Source organism: Tamandua tetradactyla, chromosome 8 (assembly GCF_023851605.1).
Source record: "Tamandua tetradactyla isolate mTamTet1 chromosome 8, mTamTet1.pri, whole genome shotgun sequence".
Lineage (NCBI taxonomy): Eukaryota > Metazoa > Chordata > Mammalia > Pilosa > Myrmecophagidae > Tamandua > Tamandua tetradactyla.
Window position 1 is genome coordinate 10,485,455 of NC_135334.1, and position 17,266 is coordinate 10,502,720.

Below are 17,266 nucleotides of genomic sequence, written 5' to 3' on the forward strand. Positions count from 1 at the left end.
GCACTACACACCTCTGGCTTTGCCCCTGCCTCTCTGGCTGCCTCTTCAGTGTCTTCCTCATTAATTCATCCCTTTGGTGTTGCTGGTGTCCCTCCATGCCCCCTCCTTGGCCTCCCAGGTAATGCCGTCCTCTTCCATGATGGCCACAGCTGTCTACAGCTCAGATCCCCAACCCACGCCAACAAATTCAACTCCCTACTAGACATCTCATCTTGGACGTCCTACCCTTGACATGTCTGCAACTGTCCTACCCACTCTGTCCCCACATGTTCTTCCCTGACATTACATTCACCTAGTTGTCTGAGGCAAAACCTGGATTTTACTTGACCCCATTTCTTGTTGCTACTGTTAAATGCTCTTCTGCTCCCTCTTTACCCCTCTCGAGCCCCCAATTATTTCTGGGTGACAGCCTAGGCACCCATTATACCTGTCAAGTGGAGTGCAGCACCAGTCTCCCACCTGACTACTGCCAGCCTACAGAACTTTCTCCACAGGTAAACATGGGGATTCTTCTCAAAGGAAAATGAGAGCCTGTCCCTTCCCTGGTTAAAACCTGGTGGCTTCCTGCCTATGGGATAGAAACCGAGTTCCCTCGTGTGACTCCTCAGCCCCTGGACCTTGCTTGACTGGCCACCTTTCCGTGTCCCAGCCACAGCAATAGTTTATCATTCCTTGACTCTTGCTCTAGGCCTTTGCATGTGGTTTCCCCCCGAGCCTGGAATCTACTCCCTTCCCTCCCTCAAACCTTTCACTCTGTTAAAACAGCTTATCCTTCAAGTTCTGCTCAGAGGTCAACCCCCCTGGGAATCTCCATGGACAAACCACCTTCCTGCCGCCAGCCCCTCGCCCCCCACCTAGCCCAGAAGAAATATCCACTGTCTGTGCTTATCCCAGTACTGTAGAGATCTCACAGTTTTGTTTTGTTTTTTTAATTGCATTATATAACAGATACAAAGCAAAGAAAGAAAAAAGCAATAGTTTTCAAAGCACTTTCCAACAAGTAATTACAGGAAAGATCCCAGAGTTTGTCATGTGCTACCATATCATCTCAGATTTTTCCTTCTAGGTGGTCCAGAATACAGGAGACTAGAAGAAATGAATATATATTTTTTTTATCATCACAATTGACATTTTTTTTTTCGCTTGGGCAGGCACTGGGAATTGAAACTGGATCTCTGGCATGGCAGGCGAGAACTCTATCACTGTGCCACCATTGCCCACCCACAGTTGACTTTTTTTGCATGTGAAAAATAACATATATACAAAAGAGCAATAAATTTCAAAGCACAGCATAACAATTAGTTGTAATACATATTTCAGGGTTTGTCATGGGTTACAATTCCACAATTTTAGGTTTTTATTTCTAGCTGCTCTGAGATACTGGAGACTAAAAGAAATATCAACTTAATGATTCAGCAATCATATTTGTTTGTTAAACCCTACCTTCTCTGTATAACTCCACCATCACCTTTGATCTTTCTACCCCACTTTTTAGGGGTATTTGGGTTATAGCCATTTTAACTTTTTCATGTTGGAAGGAGCTGTCAATAATATGGGGTAGGGAGATGAAACTAGCTGATATTCTGGAAAGGCTGGGCCCTCTAGGTTTTAGGATTTATCTGGTCCAGGGACACATCTGGAGGTTGTAGGTTTCTAGAAAGTTACTGTAATGCATGAAACCTATGTAGAATCTTATATATTTCCCTAGGTGTTCTTTAGGATTGACTGGAATGGTTTTGGTTGGGGGTTGGCAAGTTATGATAGTTAGCAAGGTCTAACCGAAGCTTGCGTAAGAGCAACCTCCAGAGTAGCCTCTTGACTCTATTTGAACTCTCTCAGCCACTGATACTGTATTAGTTACACTTCTTTTCCCCCTTTTGGTCAAGATGGCATTGTTGATCCCATGGTACCAGGGCCGGACTCATCCCTGAGAGTCATCTTCCATGCTGCCAGGGAGACTTTCAGCCCTGGATGTCATGACCCACATAGGGGGTAGGGCAATGGTTTCACTTAGAGTTGGAGATCCCACGGGGGCAGGGCTTAGATGAGAAAGCGCTGAAGATGCACACTGTGCTTCACTGCTGGGATATCTAATATCTAGCTCTGGACTCAGTCAGGAGCAGGGGTGGAATTACGTTGATTGAATCAACAAGCGAACACATCCCTTCCCTCCACAACCAAACGTGGGAAAGAGGCCCTCACTTGCAAACAACTTGCCTAACACCTCAGATCTAAGCAAGTTCCTGAGAGGAAGCAGCTGTGCTTCCCCATTTCTGGTATGAAAGGCTGGTGGACATAAGTACATGGAACCTTGAATAGGGCATGAGATTTTGTAGGTGTGTCCAGAATGATCTGAACAGTGAAAAAAGTATTTGCAAAGTCCCCTTGGGGCAATGGTAGGAAAGGGGGAAAATTCAACTTCCCCATTTGGAGAACTCTTAATATTCTTGCAAGCAATAGACCAAGCCCTCAATCTTGGGGTTTGTTCATATCAAACTTATCCCTGCAAAGGATAGACTAAGCCTACTTGAAACTAGGCCTAAGAGTCACCCCCAGAGAACCTCTTATAAAGTGTCAATGACTGAGAGATTCAGAGTCAAGAGGTTATCCTGGAGGCTATTCTTACACATTATACAGATATCCCTTTTTTAGTTTAAGTTGTATTAGAGAGGCTAGAGGGAAGTGCCTGAAACTGTAGACCTGTGTTCCAGTAGCCATGTTTCTTGAAGATGATTGTGTGATACAGCTTTTGCAATGTGACTATGTGATTGTGAAAATCTTGTGTCTGATGCTCCTTTTATCTTCGATATTAATAGATGAGTAAAAAATATGGATTAAAAATAAATAAATAATGGAGGAATAAATGTTAAAATAAATTGAGTAGACTGAAATGCTAGCGAACAATGAAAGGGAGTGGTAAGGGGTATAGAAAAAAATAGGGGGAACAAAGGTTAAAATCTATTGAGTAGATGGAAATACTAGTGGTCAATGAGAGGGAGGGGTAAGGGATATGGTATGCGTGAGCTTTATTTATTTCTTTTTCTGGAGTGATGCAAATGTTCTAAAAATTGATCATGGTGGTGAATATACTACTATGTGATGATTTTGTGAGCCATTGATTGTACACCATACATGGAATCTTTGTATGTTAAAAGTGTGTGTGTTTGTACGTTGTTTTGTCAATAAAAATTAAAAAAGAAAAAAAAAAAGGCTGGTGGAATGCTTCAAGGGCAACTGCCATGCGATGAGAAGTGGAAGGGATGGAAGACCAGAAGGAAAGTTAATCACCTTTATTGGTTGATGAAAAGGATAAACAGACATGTCAAATCTGGGCCTAGAACATTCAGCTGCTTGGGCTCTGCCAAGAGGGCAGAGGCTATCCTGCTGAGTGAGGACCAGAGGGGCTGGTCCTGGGCTCCATCCTCACAACCCCTGAGGTGTCTGTCCAGTAGGTTGGCCTTGGCAACAGCCTGGGCCAGAGGTCAGCCCTAGAGTCCTGCCCCATTAGTCGCCCTCAGCTTGGGCTTCAGGGGAGAAACTTCAGAGCCCACAGCCTGCCTGCCTGGTCACATGGGGCAGATGGCCTGGCGGAGGAGAGGGAGTTGGGGAAGGGGACTGAGGTGCTAGGCAGGCCTGTTCACCCACCGTGAGGGAGAACAGAGACCGCGGCATGGAGCAGGTGAGGAACTGAGCAGGAAGAGGAATCAGAGCCAAGGGTGACAGCTCAGATGACATTGTGCTCCTTGATTTTCTCACCCAAGTAAAAGCGACTAAATAGGAAGGGGCTCAGGTCGATGGTCTGGAAGGAGCCCTCCAACACCATCTCAGCCACAGCTCGCCCCACGGCAGGTGCCTGCTGGAGCCCGTGCCCACTGAAGCCTGTGGCAAAGTACATGTTGACGACCAGCGGGTGGGGGCCCACCACTCCATTCTGGTCGAAGGTGTTGTAGTCGTAGTAGCCAGCCCAGGCGCTCCGGACCTGCAGGTACATGAAGTGCTGGGTGCAAAAGGCTGTGGATGGGCCCACCTCACTCCCAGCTAAGGACCAGCAGATGGTGCCCTCCCACACCCACTGAGGGCCCATGGGTTGGGGACCACAGATTCCTCAGCAGTGGGGAGGTGGAGGGAGTAGGCAGAGGACAGAATTTCCAAGGGGACCAGATTCTCCAGTGTCATCTGTCACTAATTACCTTCAAAGTCTCAAAAGCTGGTATCCTCTGGGCCAAATGGGGCCACACCTTATCCTGGAAGAAAGTGTGGTCCACTTCCAGGTTCCCTGTGTCTGGTTCCTCCTCCTGGGGTGAGAGGTGGGGAAAGGCTGATATGGGACTGCCTAGGACACAGGCCAGACCCGGACCTCACAAGTGCCTTTCATCAATCCCCTGCGTGGGTCGGGTGAGGCTCCAACTCCACCCAGGAGGGACTGCAGCATCAACACCACAGCTTGGGGCCCTCCAGAGGAGCCTGACTCTTTAATGACTGATGGTCCATGTCTCCTTCCCAGCACTCCCACCCCACAAAGCTTACCTCAGTGGGACTGCGGCCTCCAAGGTAGTTGTTGCCTAATCCTTCCCGGCGGAAATAGGCTCCGCTGGTGTCCAAAACAAGTGGCGTCTCCAGTCCTGGTCCCTGGGGGCAGTGCCATACGTACACGTACCTGCCAAAACCATTGGGGCTGGGAAACCAAGGGCACAGTATGGCCAGCAGCTGTCCACCCCCACATGCACATGCACACATGCACTCACACACATAACTAACTTTTATATCATTTCTTTCCTTCTCTTGCCAACCTCCTCAGCTGCCCTAGGGGAAGTCACCTTTTCCTTGGCTCCACAGGTAGCTTGGTGCCCGCGAGGGTGCCAGGGGGCCCCTTCCCTATACCAGCCAGCTCTGCAACATGCCCCGACCAGGCTCCTGCCGTGTTGATCACGATGGCACACTCCACAGGCTGGTACTCCAGGCTGTTGTCCATCTTTACCTGCAGGCACAGAGGGAGGGGCAAGACCCTGGGTACCATGAGAGCTATGTTTCTTCCTAAGCTTTAGTTTACACATATGGGAAAGTGTAGATCAAAATAAGGTCAGTCATTACCTTTACTGCCCCCCCCCCCCCCAACTCTGGTAAGAAAGACACTCAGACCAGGAACTTACATGGACTTCATGAATTCTTTTCAATGTCACCACTTCCCCACTTGAGTTCTCCATGTGAAGAGATGAAGAGATGAAACCTATAGGAAAGAGAAAATAAAAAATAAGCTCTGAGGCCTTAAAGAGGAAAGATGGGCGCTTTCCCACAGACCCTGAACAGAGATGGTGTTAACTGAGATGAACGTGGCCCTCTCAGGCCAGAAGAGATGGAAACTGGAGCAGGTCCCAAAGTCTCAAAGAAGCCTCCTCAGGAGCTGGAGTCAGGATGGCCACGTCCACCCCTCAAGGAGAACCCCTTCCCCCCACCAACCATGGTTGAGGCTGTGAATGAGGAAGTAAGACCCAGTCTAGGTCTGTGCTCTGCTGGGAAAAGGAACAGGTCATGGGTGAGGGGGCCTCACACTCACGTGTCACCTCTCCCTGACAGAAGAGGACTCCCATGGACTGGACCTTTTGCCGAAGGCCCTGGAGCAGACACCAGGGGTCAAACCAGCCTTCATCCTCCATCCCTGTGATGAGGAAAAGAGGGACTCACGAGGCAGGATTAGGACCCCCTGCTCCTATTCTATTTCTTGTCCCTTATCTCCTTTAGGGCACATCAACTGGGGAAAATAATCCTGACCAATGGATCCAGAGTCAAATCCTGGGCAAGGACAGCACTCATCTGGTCCAGGGGAGGCCTGCTGGCCAGGTGGGGAACGTCCCTTTCCCAGCTGGGTTGTAGGTTGCTGAGACTGCCAACCTGAGGCACCCCTCAATCCCTGACCTTTAGGACAACTGTCCCTTCTCCAATCAAGCCTCACCATAAGATGCCAAAGCCACTCCCTCTGTGTTTATCCAGGGAAACTTGTTCCGAAGCTGCTCAGGAGACATCAGACAAACATTGGCTCCTTCCTGCCTGAGAGAAATGTGTGGGTCTGTGTGTGTGTGTGTGAGAGAGGGTGAGTGTGCAGAGGGGGAGAAATCCAGACGCCAACTCCACCAGGTGATTCCAGCTCATTCATGTACTTCTCTGCCTAAAATGCCCACCTTTCTCCTCATTGCTGAATGGGTTAAAGCCAAACACTCTTATTAGGGCTCTCAGCATCTGATCCTATATCCTGGTCTCCTGTTAGCCACACATCATCCCCTAAACATCCCATATCCTCTCACAACATGTTGGGTGATTTCCCCACCCACCCATTCCTGCTTGGAATGGCTTTCCTGTCTACACCCTGGTACAATCCTGTTCGTCAGTACAAATACGACCTCTGTGAAGCTAAATCCCAAAGGCAACATAATGTATAACACACTCTCAAGCAAGACTGCCTGGTTCAAACCCAGTACCACCATTTACTAGGTCCTTGTGCCTCAATTTCTCCATATATAAAACGAGGATTGTGGTAGTTAGATTCAGTTGTCAACTCGGCCAGGTGAAGGCACCTTGTTTTGTTGCTGTGGACATGAGCCAATGGTATGAGAACCACATTTGTTGCTGATTACATCTGCAGTCGGCTAGGAGGCGTGCCTGCTGCAATGAATGACGTTTGACTTAATTGGCTGGTGCTTAAATGAGAGAGCCGCAACGTAGCACAGCCCAAGCAGCTCGGCATACCTCATCTCAGCACTCGCAGCTCAGCTCAGGCCTTTGGAGATGCAGAAAGGAATCACCCCAGGGAAGGTTGTTGGAACCCAGAAGCCTGGAGAGAAGGCCAGCAGAGATTATCCTGAGCCTTCCCATGTAAGAAAGAACCTCAGATGAAAGTTAGCTGCCTTTCCTCTGAAGAACTAACAAAATAAGTCCCCTTTTATTAAAAGCCAATCCGTCTCTGGTGTGTTGCATTCTGGCAGCTAGCAAAGTAGAACAGGGATGTTCTCATAACTAAGTGAGTTAATATCTGTACAGCATTCAGGAAGTACCTGATGTCATTAGGGAGACTAACAGAAGTGTTTGCTAAATAAACATAAAAAAAAATACATCACACAAATATTTACCCTTGACATATCACAAGACTCACTTAGGGCAGGACTTAGCAGATTATGGACAAATCTGGCCTGCCGCATGCTTCTGTAAAGTTTTATTGCAATAAAGTCGTGCCCATTTATTTATATTTTTGTTTTTTAGTGCTTATAGGTGCTTTTGTTCTAAAACAACAGAGCTGAGTGGTTGCAACAGAGACCGTATGGCCCACAGAGTCTAAAATACTTACTCTCTGGCCTTTTACAGGAAAAGTTTGCTGACCTCTGACTTAGGGTCCTTGTTAAAGGCCCAGATTCTCCTTGGTGCCTCCCCAGAGATTCTGATGTGTTAAGTCAGATGTGCCTCAGGCAGTTCTTCACTATCTGGCACATTTAGGAGCCACTGCAGCAATGCTTTGTCTGTATCTGTATGTGTGTGTCTTTTCTAAAGGACTGACCTCCTGGGGAACAGGGATGTGTCCTATCAGCTCTTTTTTCCCAGCTGCCTGACTTGGTGCAGGCACTCCGAATGCATGAGGCTGGGCACGCACCTCTGCACTTTCACATTGCTCTCCATGACTGCGGCACCCGCTTCAGAAGCCAGCAACAGGTAACCTGAAGGGTTGAACTGGAGGTCCAGGGGAGGAGCATCAACTACTGCCAGGTACTCCTGTATGCAAAGAAAAGCCCCGACAAGACACAGATCGTAAGAAGGGAGGGAGGGCTTTCTTGGCTTCCTCATTCATGGCTCCCCGGGACCAGAGATAAGCCCTCCTCTAAGCACCACCACTGGGAAGAAAAGCTAACGGACCCATCCCTAGTTGCCTGAACCACTCCTGCTCCCAGGATCCCCTAGCTGTGGGATGCTCCTCTCTCTGGGCTAAAGAGGGGTCACCTCCCCAACCCCCCAAATCTTACTGCACATACATTGATGTTCCGTAGAAAGTTGACTGAAAAGAGGGAAAGTTGGATGTTCTCGGGCAATGAAAACTGCTGACGAATCCCACCCACAGAAAGCCCTGTAGAGGCTTGTGAATACTGTGGAGAGACAAGAAAAGTGAAGGGAGATCCTGTCCCTCGTGTGTAGGATACTGTAATGGAAACTAAAGCTATACAACTTAAGTTTAGGGGAATTCTACTCAAGTTTATATTCTCAGAAGAGTTGAAATAGATAAACCAGCAGCCTAAAGAGGACAATGCTTATAAAAATCCTTATTAACAGAGAGGGTCAGCTATCTAAATAGGACTAGGCACAGCAGTACAAAATAGTGATGGCCTGGAAGGACAAAGGCAGGAAGGGAACATCTGATTTTCTAATTAGAAAACAGAGGGATATGATCAAAGTAGTAAGATTAGCAGTTTGCTGGCAGTGGCAGACAGGAAGAACTAAAGGGCAAAAACCTCCAAAGTAAAGAAGCCTAAAAGAAGGAAGCTGAGATAGTTGTTTGTATTTTAGCTTAAATACAAGCCCTCTTGGCCAGACGTGTGAGATCCCAAAAGGTCCAACACTGTGAAACTGATTTTGCAAGATACCACAATTTATTGCCAAGGTTCTTAGGTTGAGGAAGAAGAAACCTGGGACTATTACTCAACAAGGCCCAAAACACAGTCCCTGCCTTTTAGGCCCCCAAAGATTGAGGTCTTTTGAATCCTCCCCATCCCTTGTCACTGGAGTCCTTAAAACACAAGTCACCTTCTTTGCCCCACTTATGATTTTGCCCTACCCCAGACCTCACCGTATGGTCCCGTTCCACCACCAGCACCCGAATGGCACCTCGTTGCTTCTCCAGTCTCTTCAGCCAGTAGGCCACAGACAGGCCAAGCACCCCACCTCCCACAATCACCACGTCTGAGCGTTCAGGGGGCAAGTGCCTGGTGTCATACAGTGGGTCCCAGGTCCCTCCAGGCAGGATTGACTGGATCTTCTTCTTAACGTTGGACAACTCTGCATCCCAATCTGTGGGAAATAAATATGGTTAGACAGGGCCACACACTTCCTTTCCCTGTAGGGGGAAGCTGGAGGAAGGGTACAAGAATAGACTGAGTTGGTAGTCCCACTGTTTTTCCTTCTCATAAGGTCAACTCATGCCTGGCAGTACTGCCACAGCTTTGTTGTCTGGTCTGTCTGCCATCAGTCTCTCTTCCTTTTCATGCACCATGCCCAGCACTGCAAGATTCAGCTTCCTAAAATTAATATTCTGTACTCTCTTTCCAGGATAGGTGGCTCACATATATTTATCTCTAGCGCAGACCCCTCTCTCACCTGGGTCCCAGATTCATATATTCAACTGTCTGGTCATCTCCAACTGGATATCACAGGCCCCCAGGCTAAGATGTCCTGGCATATTCTGAGCTATAGCGCCCCTGAAGCATGGCAGCTGAGAGTGGCACCTTACCCACAGTACCCATCCCACCAATAAATGTGCTCTTGTCCTATCATCAAGGCCTGATGACTCTGCCTCCATGATATCTCTGCAATCTGTTCCCTTCTTTCCATCTTTGCTACCATCATCTTGGGCCAAGCCACCATAATCTCTCACCTCAACTACTACAAAAGCCTCCTAACTGTTCCCACTAACTCCTTTCTTGCCCACTCCACCCCAGCTGCCAACCTCTTTTCTGACCCCATAGCTAGAATGATCTAGAAAAACACTAATTTAATTGCATATCCCCTTGCTTACAACCCTCCAGTGGCTTTTGAATATGCTAAGGGATAAAGTCCAGTCTTTTAACGTGGCCTATAAAAGCTTTTGAATATGCTAAGGGATAAAGTCCAGTCTTTTAACGTGGCCTATAAAAGCACTGTACAAACTGGCTCCTGTCCATCTTGCCCCAGACTCCCCCACTCTCCAATCTTCTGGTTCCTCCTTCTATAGGGAATGTGCATATGTATTTTCTCTGCTCAGAAACTCTGTGCCCAGTTTGCCTGGTCAAATCCTTGTTTCCAGTAGATCTCAGCTCAGTTTTCCCTTCTTCAGGAAATTTCCCTATCACACAGACTTCTATCTCTGTGAACCTCTCTTTTGCAGCAAGAGACACATTTGGAACTTTGCTTCATACTGCAAAATTCATGAGAGCAGGGTCTGTGTTTACCTTATTCACCACTGAATTTCCTACCTAGCACAATACTTGGCACATACTAAGTGCTCAAGAAGTGTCTTGAATAAATGAATACTTTTGTGTTTACTTTTGTGATAATCTCCAAGACTCTTCACTGTTTCTAATACAATGGTCAAATCCTTCTCAGCAGATCTAAATCTTTCTTTGATCTGACCTTACCTAAAGTGCCCACACTATGTTTCATATTGCTACCCAGTCTCTGCTATCTAGATTTTTTTTTTTTTTTTTTGCTAGCTCCTTGCACAAAGACAATGCTTTCCTCTTCCAAACCTTTGCTCAGTTCTCCATAGCCTACAACACTAACCTTTTTTGAGCCTATAAGCATTATCCTTTAGGCCATTCTCAGTTCCTACCTGCCCCAGGTACTCCTATAATTAAGTATACTAGCTTGATGGCCTGGCAGTGCAGCGTGTTGTCGAAGTTGGGTTCCATGCAGTCTTGAACTGGTCGATTAACCAAAGACGTCGCCAACTAGACGCCAGACATCTCTAGGATACAAAGTGAGTCCTGTCCTCTTCTTCCCTCCAGCCACAGCACTGAGCACAGTACCCTGCACGCGGGCAAAACTTAATGCACATCTCTGCAACCAATAAATCAGCCTTGCTCCCTGTGATTGTGGCGGTAAGCTGAGGGACAGAACGACGTGGGACTGGCTTCCTGAACGGCGGCGTTAGGACCCATACCCCGACCCAGGCCCTAGAAGTCCGGCAGTGAGGTTGTTGCCTCCTCCTACAGGCGAACCAATGTTTTCCCAGCGTGGGCCGGGGGCGCGGGTCCTGAGGACCACAGAGCGGGGGGGTTGGGGTGCCCAGAACCACGATACCCAGAATCTGCTGCCCTCAGCTTTACCCCAGGTAGAGCCTCCTCTGCGTGTGCCTAGCCCTCGGGCCAACAGGCCCCGGCACACGGCGAGTCGCAGCAGACTCCGTAGCATGGCACCTCTGAGAACAGTCCCTCCGAGGACTGTCCCCTGCGTGGCCACTAGCATCTACGCTGCCGTCATTGCTCCGCGCCACGCACGGTTCCGACGAAAGCGCTCATTGGCCAGCAGCCACCCCGCACCCCTGTAGTCCTCTTTGGGCCCTGCCCCTCCACACCGCAGTCTGCCGTTTGCCGGTGACCCTTCGGCCCCGCCCCCACCTGCCATTGGCGAGCCTTGGGTGACGTCAGCCCTGCGCGACCCGGGAAGAGGGGCAGGGAACCCGGCGGCGCTGGGCGGAAGCGCGGCTGAGCCGGTTTCCGGGGCTGCTGGTGTGACGTGTCTTACGCCTGGCGCAGCAGGAAGCGGCGGCGATTGCGGCCTGAGTTACCATCGCTGGCCCCAGCTTCTTCTCCGCTGCCGCCATGCTCGACTTCTTCACCATTTTCTCCAAGGGTGGGCTGGTGCTCTGGTGCTTCCAGGGCGTGAGCGACTCCTGCACCGGGCCCGTTAACGCGTTGATTCGTTCCGTGCTGCTGCAGGTACCGCCCCCGCGGGATCTTCTCACTCCCTGACCCCTGTCCTTAGTCCGCCTCGACTGATCCCTTTCCTCTCACCCACTTCAAACTGGCCACTCACCCATCACCGTGACTCGACTACTTTCTCTTGTCCCCGTTACGTCTTTCCTCAAGTTCGGGACGTACTCTTGTCCCCTCCACTCAGTTTGGGGTCTTCAGTCGGATTCCGTCCCCTCTCGACTCTTCCACCCCTTCCATTCACCGCCCTCTTCCCCACCCCCCGCAGCTTTGTTTTCTGTTTTGTTTCAGAGGGTGGGTGAGATAATGGATGGGGAAACGCCTTTTGAAAGTTGTAAATCGTGAACAGCTGCTAATGGATTTGTTTATATGAGGACCGCTTCCCCTCAGGCTCCCACGTGGCTTGCCTTCTCTCTCACCTCCCCCAACTTAGTATCTCCTGTTTTACCTGGTGGAATGCTAGAGAGAAGTGCCCCAGCATCTCCTTGTCTTGGGGACAGGTTTGACTTTGGGGGAGAGTGTCTGCTTTTTTCCCCAAAGGTAATCCTCGAGGGGCCCAGATCTGGATTTCTGGGGATAAACTGAACTCTAGGGCATACTCTTTTTCCAGGAACGGGGAGGTAACAACTCCTTCACCCATGAGGCACTCACACTGAAGTATAAACTGGATAACCAGTTTGAGCTGGTGTTTGTGGTAAGCGGAGGTATTTTTTATTTTGGAGGGGCAGTGATTACATCTCATCATAGCCGACTGTTAAAAGAACTCGAATAAACTGCAATGGTATATGATGAAGTAACTGAGAAAACTGGGATGGTGGGTGTGTGGGGATGGGGGAGAATGAGGGAGACACTCCTGAGCTCAGAGAGGTTGGCTGCCCCTCAGTTTAGGGGAACCTGCCAGGTGGCTGAGCCAGTCTCTGGAGGCTGGGTGGGGTTGGCTTCTCTCCCTTCTGGGTTGCCTAGCAAGCAGATCTATTGACTATTTCTTCTCCTGCATAGGTTGGTTTTCAAAAGATCCTAACGCTGACGTATGTAGACAAATTGATAGATGACGTTCACCGTCTATTTCGGGACAAGTACCGCACAGAGATCCAACAACAGAGTGCTTTAAGTCTATTGAATGGCACCTTTGATTTCCAAAATGACTTCTTGCGGCTTCTTCGGTGAGAGGCTTCCCCTCTCCAAAATAAGTTTCCATAACTCCCCTTCCTCTGGAGGGCAGTTTTCAAGGGTAGTAAGTTATGGGTTGAGAGAGACTGTGCCCTACATTTGCTGCTCAGTTCTCATTGACCCTTTTGCTGTGAGGGTCCTTTCTCTGGACTTGGATCTTTCCTCATGCATGGGGTATAAGGACCAATGACTCTCTTTTCTCTTTAGTGAAGCAGAAGAGAGCAGTAAGATCCGTGCTCCCACTACCATGAAGAAATTTGAAGATTCTGAAAAGGCCAAGAAACCTGCAAGGTCCATGATTGAGACACGGGGGGAAAAGCCTAAGGAGAAGGCAAAGAACAGCAAAAAAAACAAGGGGGCCAAGAAGGAAGGTAAGTTTGGGCTCCGTGGATATATCAGGGCATGATGAGGTGCTGATATGGTGCTAAGGATTGAGGTGGTTTCCTCCTTCCCTTTATCACTGCTTGCCCCCGTCCCACTCCCACTAGCTCAGATGCCCACCAGCCTTACCTTCCTTCCCCAGTTCTTGTGACCCCAAGGTGTCTGTTCCATGTTTTCTCTTATAGATTTGGGAAACTTTTTCCCATTGTCTGTTTTGTTGGGATTTGGTCCTTTTTCTCCAATAAAGTTCCTCCTAACAGGTTCTGATGGCCCTTTGGCTACTAGCAAAGCAGTCCCTGCAGAAAAGTCAGGTCTCCCAGTGGGGTCTGAGGATGGGGTAGAACTTTCCAAAGAGGAGCTGATCCGCAGGAAGCGAGAAGAGTTTATACAGAAGCATGGCAGGGGGGTGGACAAGTCCAGGTGAGCATTCTTTCTCCAGTGCTTCTTAGATACTGCCTTCTTGGGGACAGGGGAGTTCTTATTTAGCTCATGGGTTGATGTTTCCTTCCCTGCTTCTCCAAAAAACCCTTTGCAGCAAATCCCTGAAGTCAGATGCTCCAAAGGAGAAGGGCAAAAAAGTGCCTCGCGTGTGGGCCCTTGGTGGCTGTGCTAACAAGGAAGTCTTGGATTACAGTACTCCCACCACCAATGGAACTCCTGAGGTTACCCTGCCTGAGGACATCAATTTGGTAAGAGGCTCGGGGAGAGGAGAGAGGCAAAGTGAAGGTTACCATTAGTAAAAAATTGGGGAGAAAGTTGAGGCTAGTGGCACTTGGATTTCTTGAAGTGAGAGACTGAGTTATGTTTGCAGCTGCTCCAAATCAAGAGACAGAACAATGTGGACAGGGTAAACCCTGGGCTTTTTTTCCTTAGAGCCCTTACTTTTCCTGACCCCCTCTCCTTCCTTTCCCCATACCCTCCAGATTCGAGGAACTGGGCCTGGGGGGCAGCTTCAGGATCTGGACTGCAGCAGCTCAGAGGATGAAGGGGCTGCTCAAAACCCCACCAAACCTAGGTAGGGGAATTTCAGGTGGGGTGTGGGGTTTGTGTGTGTGGCTCGAGAACTGATATGATTTGCCTCCTGCCCACTGACTTTTGGTGTATTTATCTCCTTTGCCAGCAGTGCTACAAAGGGTACTCTGGGAGGCATGTTTGGGATGCTGAAGGGCCTTGTGGGCTCCAAGAGCCTGAGTCGTGAAGATATGGAGTCTGTGCTGGACAAGATGCGTGATCATCTTATTGGTGAGTTATAAGGAGACTGCACCAAGTGCACGGTGGGGAAGATGGTTAGGGAGCAGAGCCACTATAAGGATCATTCACTGCTGACACGGCACTCATACCACACCCATCCCCTTCTTTGTCTTCAGCTAAGAATGTGGCTGCAGACATAGCAGTCCAACTCTGTGAATCTGTTGCCAACAAGTTGGAAGGGAAAGTGATGGGGACATTCAGCAGTAAGTATCTCCCTAAACTAGAAGTGCTTAGAGGATTGTGAATACCAGGAGGTAGAAAGCACAGGCCTCAGCCTCCATTTTTGCTAATTATCTTACTTCAGGCAAACTTTTCAACTTCTGTTATGTAACAGGAGGGTTAAAGGAACTTAGACTTGTGTAGTACTTAGAATAGTTACCAGACATGGCCAGGATTCCAGAGGCAAGATCCTTTATCATCCCAATTCTAGTCCCTTTAGCTCATAAACATATTGGTCTTTCTTGGAGTTCGTGCTTTGGGTTTCATGACTTCTACCCCCCTGCTCCCCAGCGGTGACTTCAACAGTGAAGCAAGCACTACAGGAGTCCTTGGTGCAGATTCTGCAGCCACAGCGTCGGGTAGATATGCTCCGAGATATCATGGATGCCCAGCGTCGCCAGCGCCCCTACGTAGTTACCTTCTGTGGTGTGAATGGAGTGGGGAAGTCTACTAACCTCGCCAAGGTCAATGTGACCCATCTCTGCATTATTTCTTCACTCTCCATGTTTTAGCAGCTCTGGTTCTAGGTGACAGTTTTCTTGATCTCTTCTGCACAGATTTCCTTCTGGCTGTTAGAGAATGGCTTCAGTGTCCTCATTGCTGCCTGCGACACATTCCGTGCTGGGGCAGTGGAACAGCTGCGCACTCACACCCGGCGTCTGAGTGCTCTGCACCCCCCAGAGAATCATGGTGGCCGTACCATGGTGCAGTTGTTTGAAAAGGGCTATGGCAAGGATGCTGCCGGCATTGCCATGGAAGCTATTGCCTTTGGTACAGTCCACAGGGAGTGAGAGGGCGTGGGGGTTTGCCTGGGCCCTTTTCCTCCTTGGGTTCTCAACTATAAACTTACTGTTAAATAACAAGAGAAAGTAAGATTTGTGACTTGTCATGACCAGCAGTGAATGAAACTTATCTTACAGCTGAGAAATTCTAGGTGGCTCTGCTCCCTCACCATCCCTCCCATTGTGCATATAACATAGCTCCAACTCTTTACAACTCACCAAGTTAATATATTCCAACCAAAGAAACCTGAATTTGGTGTCCTTTACCCTACTGTCATCCTTTCCCCAAATATACTTGATGATGGCCGAGCAGAATGTGTTTTTTCTCACCATTAGCTTGTAACCAAACCCAGAACCCTCCAAGAAGTAAGAGAGATTGGTTTTTAATAAAGCCAGGCCCCCTTAGGACCTCTTGAGATGAAGCTAGAACTGAGCACGAGTGCCCGTGTTTTGAGTTGACCACTTTTTTTCTCTCTAGCACGTAACCAAGGCTTTGATGTGGTGCTGGTGGACACAGCTGGCCGCATGCAAGACAATGCCCCCTTGATGACTGCCTTGGCCAAACTCATTACTGTCAATACACCTGATTTGGTGCTGTTTGTGGGGGAGGCCTTAGTAGGCAACGAGGCCGTGGATCAGCTGGTGAGGGCTAGGGTCTAGTTCCCTTCCCACTCAATTGGCTTTGGCCAATTAGGTGCTGCTTACGCTTATGCTGCCTTTTTCCTTTCCAGGTCAAGTTCAACAGAGCCTTGGCTGACCATTCTATGGCCCAAACACCTCGGCTCATTGATGGCATTGTCCTTACTAAATTTGATACCATTGATGACAAGGTAAATACTGATAAAGGACACAGGTCAAAGTGGGACTGGGGTGGGAGGATGCCCGTCCTTCACAAGGAAGCTCAGGCTGTAAAGATACTGGCTTCAGAGCTTCCTATCACTGGGGAAGTGGGTGAAAGGGAAAGTGTGCTTGAATTGATCACCTTTCTGCACTTCAGGTGGGAGCTGCTATTTCCATGACATACATCACAAGCAAACCCATTGTTTTTGTGGGTACTGGCCAGACCTACTGTGATCTACGCAGTCTCAACGCCAAGGCTGTGGTGGCTGCCCTCATGAAGGCCTAATGTGGCTCTTACCCAATACCAAATTGCCGCTTCCCCCCACAAACCCTTATTCCTGTATCAAGAATGTGCTTTAGAGTATGTGAGCAACTTGTCTTCAGTGTACTATAGAGGCAGAGTGCGGGGAGCCCTGGGGGCTTGCAGCTCCTCCTGACCCCACTCCCTGTCCAGCCTCCATCTACAAGGAGGGCCTAATCATGTTACAGTCACTGCCCACTGACCCCCTTCCAGGGTCCTCCCCCTCCTACTCAGGCATTCCCTTCACCTGCCTACAGACTCAACCCCAGAGCTCTGCAGTGTTATATGGCTATGATCCTAGGGACATCTGAGACTCATTAGCAACTTGAAGTCCCAGCTCCATTAGCTTAAGAGATTCTCTGGGAGCAAGCTCCAGGTCGAGTGGCACCTGTCCCTAGATACATAGCTTTCAGGTCCTTGGGGGCCAGGAAAACACCCACCTCACTGGCAGTGTACAGCCTATTTTAAATGCTGCTAATTCTGATGACCCACCCAAACTGTTCCCCCAAAGCATCAGCAAGGCCAGAGTGACTTGTTAGCAGTGAACAATGGGTCCCTGCTTCTCTTCCCTACTCTTAGAATCCAGGTGTAAGCTTTGCATGTTCCCCTTCCCAGGAGAAAACTGTCAGAAGGGTATATGAAACTGTCAGAAGGGTATATGT

General features: G+C 49.0%; 2 protein-coding genes across 8 annotated transcripts; one reads left to right on the forward strand and one right to left on the reverse strand.

Annotated features, from left to right (window-relative positions):
• Nucleotides 1–3,275: 3,275 nt before the first annotated feature.
• Nucleotides 3,276–11,287, reverse strand: FOXRED1 (FAD dependent oxidoreductase domain containing 1). Of its 6 annotated transcripts, none has more exons than XM_077112492.1 (11): nt 11,055–11,286; nt 8,822–9,042; nt 8,013–8,123; nt 7,637–7,755; nt 5,951–6,045; nt 5,555–5,656; nt 5,151–5,227; nt 4,818–4,978; nt 4,528–4,657; nt 4,191–4,295; nt 3,276–3,979 (listed from the first exon to the last, which is right to left on the reverse strand). In XM_077112492.1, the coding sequence occupies exons 1-11, from the start codon at nt 11,191–11,193 to the stop codon at nt 3,725–3,727; spliced, it is 1,515 nt and encodes a 504-aa protein (XP_076968607.1). In that variant the 5' UTR covers nt 11,194–11,286; the 3' UTR covers nt 3,276–3,724. The 6 variants fall into 6 exon arrangements, with proteins under 6 accessions (XP_076968607.1, XP_076968608.1, XP_076968609.1 ...); XM_077112493.1 differs by lacking the exon at nt 11,055–11,286 and adding an exon at nt 10,559–11,012; XM_077112494.1 differs by lacking the exon at nt 8,013–8,123 and having other exon boundaries at nt 11,055–11,287.
• A 132-nt stretch (nt 11,288–11,419) lies between these two features.
• On the forward strand, nt 11,420–17,239 carry SRPRA (SRP receptor subunit alpha). 2 transcript variants are annotated; one of them, XM_077112489.1, is made up of 14 exons: nt 11,420–11,666; nt 12,271–12,354; nt 12,660–12,823; nt 13,038–13,201; nt 13,472–13,631; nt 13,747–13,900; nt 14,135–14,226; nt 14,332–14,453; nt 14,579–14,665; nt 14,973–15,145; nt 15,239–15,452; nt 15,942–16,105; nt 16,195–16,293; nt 16,461–17,239. In XM_077112489.1, exons 1-14 carry the CDS (start codon nt 11,550–11,552, stop codon nt 16,587–16,589), a joined length of 1,923 nt encoding a protein of 640 aa, XP_076968604.1. In that variant the 5' UTR covers nt 11,420–11,549; the 3' UTR covers nt 16,590–17,239. The 2 variants fall into 2 exon arrangements, with proteins under 2 accessions (XP_076968604.1, XP_076968605.1); XM_077112490.1 differs by having other exon boundaries at nt 11,421–11,666; nt 14,335–14,453.
• Nucleotides 17,240–17,266: the final 27 nt, after the last annotated feature.

Coding starts and splice junctions, on each gene's coding strand:
- FOXRED1 (XM_077112492.1), bottom strand. CDS start 11,193: ATGCTAGTGGCCACGCAGGGGACAGTCCTCGGAGGGACTGTTCTCAGA. Junction 4,979..5,150: donor AAAGAATTCATGAAGTCCAT/GTAAGTTCCTGG, acceptor CTGTGCCTGCAG/GTAAAGATGGACAACAGCCT. Junction 4,296..4,527: donor GAGGCCGCAGTCCCACTGAG/GTAAGCTTTGTG, acceptor CTCTCACCCCAG/GAGGAGGAACCAGACACAGG.
- SRPRA (XM_077112489.1), top strand. CDS start 11,550: ATGCTCGACTTCTTCACCATTTTCTCCAAGGGTGGGCTGGTGCTCTGG. Junction 12,824..13,037: donor GACTTCTTGCGGCTTCTTCG/GTGAGAGGCTTC, acceptor TTTTCTCTTTAG/TGAAGCAGAAGAGAGCAGTA. Junction 13,901..14,134: donor TGCCTGAGGACATCAATTTG/GTAAGAGGCTCG, acceptor CATACCCTCCAG/ATTCGAGGAACTGGGCCTGG.